The sequence below is a fragment of the Dipodomys ordii genome, unplaced genomic scaffold (assembly GCF_000151885.1).
Source record: "Dipodomys ordii isolate 6190 unplaced genomic scaffold, Dord_2.0 Scaffold128, whole genome shotgun sequence".
Lineage (NCBI taxonomy): Eukaryota > Metazoa > Chordata > Mammalia > Rodentia > Heteromyidae > Dipodomys > Dipodomys ordii.
In genome coordinates, this window is record NW_012267344.1 from 1157954 (window position 1) to 1166686 (window position 8733).

The window sequence follows — 8733 nt, forward strand, 5'->3', positions numbered from 1 at the left end:
CTGGGAAGGTGGCTCAGTGGTAGAGTGCTCGCCTGGCATGCATGAAGCCCTGGGTTCGATTCCTCAGCACCACAGACACAGAAAAAGCCAGAAGTGGTGCTGTGGTTAAAGTGGTAGAGCGCCAGGCTTGAGCAAAAGCAGCTCAGGAACAGTGCCTAGGCCCTGAGTTCAAGCCCTAGGACTGGGAGCTAAAAAAAAAAAAAAAAAGCAATTTCGACATCTAGTCTCTCCCGGCTCTGTCTTTCCAAAGTCCCGATTAGCTTAGTATCAGTTCCCGGGTGAGTTCTGGAAACCAGGCCAGCCAACAGTCTTAGCTTATCTTCCCTCAGCCCTGCAGCTCTTTCTCCTCGGGACCCGGTGTGCAGCTCACCTGGGCCCAGCCTGGATCCAGGGAGAAAGACAAAACCCACCTCCCCTTCTCCAGGTGGCGTGCCCAAGTGCACGCTCTACTGCGTTGTCTTCTAGATCGGGGTGACATCCTGAGCCATTTCTCTACTGGGCTTTTCCTCCTGGGTCTAAGGAAGAGCAGCACCTGCTCGGCGCTGAAGTAGGCCTGCCTAGTACTCTAGATTAGTGGGTAGAAAAAGCGGCTGCCCTCTGCACACTACCCGATGTGGAAGCAGAGTTCTGGGAAGGAAAGGAAACCTCAGTGGGAAGGGTCTTTGGGGACGCTGGCGGAGGTGGGTCTCAGGTTCCTCCCCGCCCTTCCCCTGGCCCGGTTCATAAGCTCACGCTTCCCATCTTCACCCCGGGCAGTACATTTCTTCCTCCCTTATAGGACCTTATAGTCCTGCAGCCCGTGCCACACACCCCGACAGAGGGGCCGCAAGAAGACTGGACAGGGCAGCTCATGGGGACGGCTCTCCCCAGCTGGCCACCTTGCTCCCCCGCTCTTGACCATCCAGCCCCCCTGGGTCAGAGTTAGTGGCTCTAGAGATCAGTAATGGATCACACACAAGTCCTGGGTTTTGGGTTTTAAATCTGAGGTGGCGGGAATTGAACTCAAGGCCTCAGGCTTGCTAGTCGAATGCTCTAGACCTTTTTCTATTCCTTTGTTTCCTGGCTAGGGTCTCTTGGCTTTTTGCCCTGGCCTACCTCAAGACTGCAAACCTCCTACTTCTTCTGCCTCTAGAGTGGCTTGGGGGTACGGGACGTGACGCACTGATACCTAGCTGACTTGTTGAGAGGTGGTCTCACCAATTTTCTGCCTCGGCTGGCCTCTTACCTGTATAACCCTCCACCTAGAGCAGCTGGGATTGAAAGTGAGAGCCACTGCGCCCAGCCCTGAAGCCTTTCCTGGAGCTAGAAAGCTCCCAGAAAAAATTCTCTGTCCCCTCCTTCCCTCCCTCCCTCCCTCCCTCCTTCCTCCCCCCTTCCCCTCCCTCTTCATAATCCTGTTAGCTTTAAGGCTCTACACACAGAGACCTAATGTGAATGAATAACAAGGCCTGGCTGGCCAATGGCCAGGTCCTAGAAACCATGAAAACAAAGACAAAAAGATCTCAAGCGTGGCTCCAGAGGGCCAGTCTGGTGGTTTCTTCAAAGACTTTGTGCGTGTGTTCCAAACCCCTTGACCTGGTAACCCCACTCTGGGGGAGATTATTCAGTGGAAAGAGTCACAAAACAACGACAGGCAAAACAAAACCCTTCTGCATGCGCATGTTTGGCCGTGCAAATGTTTCAGGCTCTGTAAGGAGAAACAGCTGTTGAGGTGACTGCACGCGCCCCACCCCCTCCAGCCCCCCCAAAACTGGCTACTAACACCCTCCCGAACCTAGCACAGGACAGTACAATCACAGAACCCCACTTCCCCACCCCCCAAAAGACAAAAACCCAGTGCAGGTACAGTACAAGGTCAGGAGAGAATACGGATGTTGGAAAGAGGAGGAGGGATGTTTCTGTTGGCTGGTTGCTTAATGTTGTCCTTTAGGACATGAAGTGGCTGGCTTATTAGCAGGCAAGAGGAGTTTGTCAAGAACCCAAGGGTGCCCTCGCGGGTCGGCAGAGGTTACCGCCTTGTTTAGCTGTCTCCAGCAAGGCTGTCTAGGACATGGGACAGGTGAAGGGCAACAGAAGCTGTCTCCTGGCCAGACGTGGTAGGGTCTGCCTGTAATCCCAGCACAAACAATGATACAAAATGGGAACCTCACCGTTGCCGATGGCTATTATAGATCACCCGTCTTTGAGGGATGGCTAACTCCATTCATTCATTCATTCATTCATTCATTCATGACAGGAGTTTCCATTCTACCACTTGAGCCAGAGTCCTACTTTGGGCTTTTTGGTGGTTCACTGGAGGTAAGGAACCTCAAGGATTTTCCTGTCCAGGATGGCTTTGAACCTCGATCCTCAGATCTCGAGCCTCCTGAGCCACTGGTGCCCAGCTCAGTTCTTGGCTCGAGGTCTAGAGCAGCACCACGCCCAGCAGGAAGGGCTTCATCTCCCCGTCTGTAGCTGGGCAGAGAGAGGAACCCAGGAGAAGCCCCCCCCTGCCCCATGCCAACCCTGCTCCCCATCTTCCAGCTGGGTGACATCAGCTAAGGGGTTCCGCCCATCTGCTTGCGCCCAAATACCGTGCTAAGCCCTGGGGCAGGAGCAGTCTCAAGAGATGGCTTTAAGAGCACCCCAAGATCATGCCACGTAAGATATCATGACCTTTCCCCCACACACACACACACAGAGAGAAAGGGCCCGGCTGCCTTCCCACCCTTCTCCCACACAGCAGGACAGGTTCCTGTGGCTGTCACGTGGTGAGTCAGCTTCCGCCATCTTCCTTCAACCAGCCTTCTCTCAAAGTTGGGTGTTGGCCGCTGCTTTGGGGTCACGGGGGGGGGGGGAATTTCCAGAGCCCGGAGCAGGGCTGAGTTAACCCAGGAAGAGGAGGAGGGAGCCGCCCTGCTGGACACCGCTGGAGTGGGGCAAGTAGGTGCTGCATCAGGCTGACGTCATGGGTCTGGGACACACCCCAACACTGGGGCCCAACCCACGGAGAGGAAGGTCGGGGTGGGGGGGTGGGGGCTTGCCTGGTGGAAAGAGCTTGGATATACTGGGGCGGGGCTGGGTAAAATGACTGCACAACCGAGGGCTGAGTATGTAGAAAGACTTTTCCAAGTCTCAAGAAGTAAGGCTAAGCTGGGCACGGGTGACTCACGCCTGTTCATCCTAGCTACTCGGGGAGGCTGAAATCTGAGGATCATGGTGCAAAGCCAGCCCCGGGTAGGAAAGTCCGTGAGACTCTGATCTCCAAGAAACCACCAGAGAACCGGAAGTGGTGCTGTGGCTCAAGTGGTAGAGCGCTTGCCTTGAGCAAAAGAGCTCAGGGACAGTGCCCAGGCCCAGATCCGTGACTGGGAGTGGGGATGGGGGGGACATGGACGGGGGGGGGGTTTGCAGCGGCTGGCAAGGATGCCATTTTCTGTGTGCCAGCTTTCCAGGACACCTCCCACTTTATCTAGGCAGTAAGTGGGGGCCTGGGGAAGGGAACTGCTTTGGGGATGAGTCACCAAGGTCACTGCCCAGGCAAAGTTAGCCATAGGTTAGCGGGGACAAAGAAGCCACAGCCCAGACGACAGCAAAGGAGCCCTTTTGGGGGGTACGTCCTTCCTTTTCCACAGACCTGGCCTGAATAAAGCCACCTGCCAGGGCTTACTGTTACCCAATGGGAATCTGGTCTCATAGAAATGGGTTCAGATTTATCCTGCGAGAGAATTTAAGATACATTCTCAAAAGGAAATTATGGGGGGGGGGGAAACGGCAGGAAGTTTTGAACTCAGGACTTCAAAACCATGTTTGATCGGCACTCTGTTATGTGAGCCACGCGTTCTGATTTAAAAAAAAAAAAAAAGTCTAGTATTACTGCCTGAGTGTAAGCCCTGGACTATATTTTCCCTACTTCTTTTTTTTTTTTTTCCTTTTCTTTGCCAGTCCTGGGGCTTGAACTCAGGGCCTGGGCACCGTCCCTGAGCTTCTTTTTGCTCAAGGCTAGCGCTCTACCACTTGAGCCACACAGCACCACTTCCAGCTTTTTCTGTGTCTGTGGTACTGAGGAATCGAACTCAGGGCTTCATGCATGCTAGGCGGGCGCTCTACCACTGAGCCACCTTCCCATCCCCCTTCCCCCCCCCCCCCCCCTACTTTGTCTGCTGTGAGGCCTTGGTGCTGTCCCAGCGCTTGATTGTTCAAGGCTAGCGCTCGACCACTCAAACCACAGCTCCACCTCTAGTGTTCTGGTGGTTCATTGGAGATGAGAGTCTCACGGACTTTTCCTGCCCGGGCTGCCTTTGAACCTCAATCCTCAGATCTCAGCCTCCCACCTGTTGGGATAACAGGTGTGAGCCACGGGTGCCCGGCTTCCTTTGGTCTTTTGTTACAAATAAAACCACCTATGACCGAGAGCCCAAGTTTTCCCCAGCCCAGTTTCCTCCCTGCTGCCCCAGCGCTGACCTGACCGCAGCTTCTCCCGCTCCACGCACGCACTGACACCCTACTTTTGCGTTTCCTGCATCACGCTTCCTCCATAAAAACACTTCCTCTGTGTCCCTCCACAGAAAGCCGGGTGGAGGTCGACCACTGCTGCCCCCTGCTGGCCCCTCCCCATCCACCCAAGGACCTGTAATGGTGTCTGCACACAGAGCAGACCCACAGTGAAGTCAGCACTTGCTGACTGAATTAACGTGCGCACATCATCATTTGCGGGTTTCTCATTATAGGCTCTTCTGCCTCGTGTCAATCCTGGGACCTGTTTTTCTCCTTCACTCCTGTCTCGCCCATCTAACCACTGCAAACCAATGCCCCCCCCCCTTGCTTAACAAGAAAAAAAAAAGATAAAAGAAGGAGCTGCTCAGGAGGCTGAGAACTTGAGGATCAAGGTTCAAAGCCAGCCTAGGCAGGAAAGGCCAGGGGTGAGACCCTTATCTCCAATTAACCTAAAAAACCAAACAAAACAAAACAGAAGTGGAGCTGTGGCTCAAAATGGTAAGAGCGCTAACCTTGAGCAACAAGCTCAGGGACAGCACCCGGTGACTGAATACACACACCCCCAAAAAGTAAGAGAAAGAGAGAAAATAGAAAGACAGAAAGGAAGGGAGGGAGGGAGTGAGGGAGGGAAGGAGGGATGCATGGAGGGAGGGAGGGAGGAGGCCCTGTCTACTGGGAGAGTTGGGGATCTCTTTTTCTGCAGGGCTGAGCACAGCTCGGGGAAAGCTGCCCACAGACTCTACCTGTGCTTCTCGCCTTCCTCCTCCTCTTCTCTGAGCTGCTTGGTCTTTGGTTCCCCATCCTTGTCCTGTAGAAGAAAGGGAGAAAGCCACCTGCTCAGGAGCCACGCCTCCTCCCAGGCCACGCCCCTGGGGAGATCAGGGACGCAGCAGGACATCTCAGGGGCCAGATGTATTTTGAAAAGGGTTAGCTCAGCCCCCCACCCCCCCCTCACCGCCCCCTCCCGGCATCTAACAGGTGCATCGTGGACTAATAAAATTCCCACCCATCCACCCCCACTGCCCGGGCAGAGTTATAAAAATGCATGACCCCGGTCGGGCACTGGTGGCTCACCCCTGTCATCCTAGCTACTCAGGAGGCTGAGATCTGAGGATCGAGGTTCAAAGCCAGCCCAGGCGGGAAAGTCCATGAGACTCTTATCTCCAATGAGCCACCAGAAAACGGGAAGTGGCGCTGTGGCTCAAGTGGACCAGGCAGCCGGGGAACAAAATAAGTGACACCAGTTAAGTGTCACTTAGGACAAGTCACCACGAGAGAGCGATCGGCGTGGCCGGTGTGGTGTGTGGGATGGGTGGGGGACGTGGCTACTGGGGGAACTGGGTAGGATCTGGGGGGGGGGAGCCGGTGTGAGGCAGGTGGAAGCCATCGGCAGACAGCTCAGTCCAGGCTGGTGGAGGGCCCGCCCATCTCAGCTGGGCACATGGAGGGAAACTGATTGCCAACCCACAGGAAGCTAACGAAGCTGCTCGCTGGAGGGGCTCTGCCTGGCAGAGGAATGGGCCACTCTGCCAAAAGTTGTGTGGCCAACGTATGTGCCTTCCCATAATACTCAGCCAGCCCGGCCTGGGGGGGAGGAGGGAGGGGGGAGGGAGGGAGGAGGGCCTCCTCCCAGGATGCCCCCAGACGCGCAAATGCCAAGTTAGTCATTCGTAAGTGAGAAAACACCCAAGTATCTAAATGACATTTCAAATTCACTCAGCCCGTCTGGCGGGTTCCGCCTGCTTTCCACAAGCAGCCCAAGACCCCCCACCTCCTCCCCCCCACCCTGCATTGGGGTGCTGAGCAGCAGGGCACGGACCAATATAGGAGGGCAGGGCAGGCTACATGGGGCTGGGCCAAGGTACATTCCAGCCTTTCAGTTCAAATGTGACCCCAACAGCTGGGTAATCCAAGCTTCTCATGGAGCTGGGATCGGAAGATTGTGGTTCAAAGCCAGCCTGGGCAGGAAAGGCCACAAGACGCTTATCTCCAATAAACACCAGAAAACTGGAAGTGGCGCTGTGGTTCAAGTGGTAGAGCACCCGCCTTGAGCTGAAGAGCTGAGGGACGGCGCCCAGGCCCAGAGTTCAAGCCCCACGACCGATCAAAACAATAACTAAATAAATCACAATGGAAGAGTTCCAGGGTTATTCATCTGAAGTCTTCCACAACACTTGGGGCGGCCTGGGAAATGACTAGGTGGGGGAGGGGGGGGGAGTCTGTTCAAGGTCACAGAACCTGTCCATGGTAGCTACAGGTCGGGATCAACGTCTTGCCTGTCCAGTCCCTGAGCTCTTGCCAAGGAGCTGAGAGACGGCTGATAAAAGGGTGCTGAGTTTCTAAAACGGGCTCTGACCTCAACCACCTTCCCCGTCTCTCTCCACGTGGTCACATCGGGTCACATGAGCTGCCCAGGCCCCCGCTCTGCTGGTGGGAAGCTGTCCTCAGGATCCACAGACACTTTGCACATCCTAACACTTCTGTTTGGGGGGGTCAGGGGGGGGTCAGTCGTGAACTCAGGACCTAGATGGCGTCCCGGAGCCTTTGTGTTCAAGGCCAGTGTTCTACCACCTTTGAGCCACAGCTCCGCTTCTTTCTGGTGGTTCACTGGGGATAAAAGTCTCATGCATTTTCCTGTCTGGCCTTGAACTGGGATCCTCAGATCTCAGCCTCCTGAGTAGCTAGGATGACAGGCGTGAGCCACAGGGTCCTGGCTTCCATCCTAATGCTAAACTTTACCCTCCCCAACTCCCTCTCCCTTTTCTCCCTCCTTCCTCATCCTGTTCCTAACCCTACATGGCTCTTGCTCCGCCCAGGGTCCTGACAAGCAAGCCTTCAACCACTCCCCCTCCCCACTACCCCCTTCCCCCGCCACGACTCTCTACTTTTGACCACTTTTGCTTTTTGCCACCCCATCTCCAAATGTCTCTGGGAAGTTGTGTTCTGAGGCAGGTGCACTGTAGGTGGAGGAAGGGAAGGAAGAGACAGGTCAAAGAGTCAGCTTTTAGAGAGGGACATTCTATGTGCTGATGCAGGGTTGTCTGCCCTTAGCTTAGATCTTTCCAGAAACAGCTGAAGACCCCAAAGGACCTCTAGGTCCAGATGAACAACTTCTCTGGCTATCAGTCTGCTCTCATTGTCAGAAGAATTAGTCCTTTATGGAATGATCAAGAGAAGTAAGGCCTCAAAAACCCTAGTGCTGCCGGGTACGAGTGGCTCATACCTGTAATCCTAGCTACTCAGGAGGCTGAGATCTGAGGATCGTGGTTCAAAGCCAGCCCAGGCAGGAAACTCTGTGAGACTCTTATCTCCAATAAACCACCAGAAAAACCAGAAGTGGCGCTGTGGCTCAAGTGGTAGAGCACTTGCCTTGAGCTGAAGAGTTCATGGACAGCGCCCAGGCCTAGACTTCACGGCGCACAACCGAACGAAAAACAAAAACCCCCCAAACTCTGGAGCACTAGAGGAGGCGAAGCCTGAGACTTCCCAGGTCTGACTTGATTTTCCTGGGTGAGGAAGAAATCAGAAAGCAGAGCTGGGCACCGGTGGCTCACACCTGTCATCCCAGCTACTTAGGAGGCTGAGATCTGAGGATCATGGTTCCAAGCCAGCCCAGGCAGAAAAGTCCACGTGACTCTTACCTCCAATTGATTGCCAAAAAGAGGGAAATGGAGCTGTGGCTCAAGTGGTAGAGTGCTAGCCTTGAGCAAAAAAGCTCGGGGACAGCTCCCAGGACTGGCACACGCGCATGCGCATACACGCATACACACACATTCAGAAATCAGGTGCTTGAGAGGAGCAGGAGGAGACTGACTGTGCTAAGCGAATCTGGCAGGTTCCTCAACTTCACCCAGTCAGTTCCACATGCTGGGGGGGAGGGACTTCCTGTGGGGTGCGGTGGCACTGGGGAGCTGTGTTCCAAGGGCATTTAGGGGGCAGGTAATGCAGCCACCCCAACTCTGACACACCCTTGATGATGAAGGATAGGCTCTGGGCTGGATGCCACCATGCCTGGACCCAGAAGCTTCACGCTCTCTGTGGGTCAGTGCAGCAGGGACGGGGGGTGGGGGTGGGGGGGGAGGGGAGGCCTTCACTTTCCCAGGCAGACTGTGATCTGTCAGGTCATCCAGGTCCCAGCCTTCTACCTGCTGCTAGGATTTCCTGGCTGGCAGTGTCCGCTCTGCCTGTCTGTCCAGTTGTGAGTTCTTATACCCACCAGCCAGAGAGGAACTGTACTTGCAGAGCATGGGGGGGGGG

The 8733-nt window shown here is 55.0% G+C and overlaps 1 protein-coding gene across 1 annotated transcript in view; it reads right to left on the reverse strand.

Annotated features, from left to right (window-relative positions):
* The window catches only part of Ccdc12 (coiled-coil domain containing 12), a 22842-nt gene that overhangs the window by 5436 nt on the left and 8673 nt on the right, over positions 1-8733 (reverse strand). Inside the window, exon 2 of the mRNA XM_013030264.1 lies at positions 5220-5284. Within this exon, the coding sequence (XP_012885718.1) occupies positions 5220-5284 (65 nt within the window). The remainder of the gene's footprint in view (positions 1-5219; positions 5285-8733) is intronic.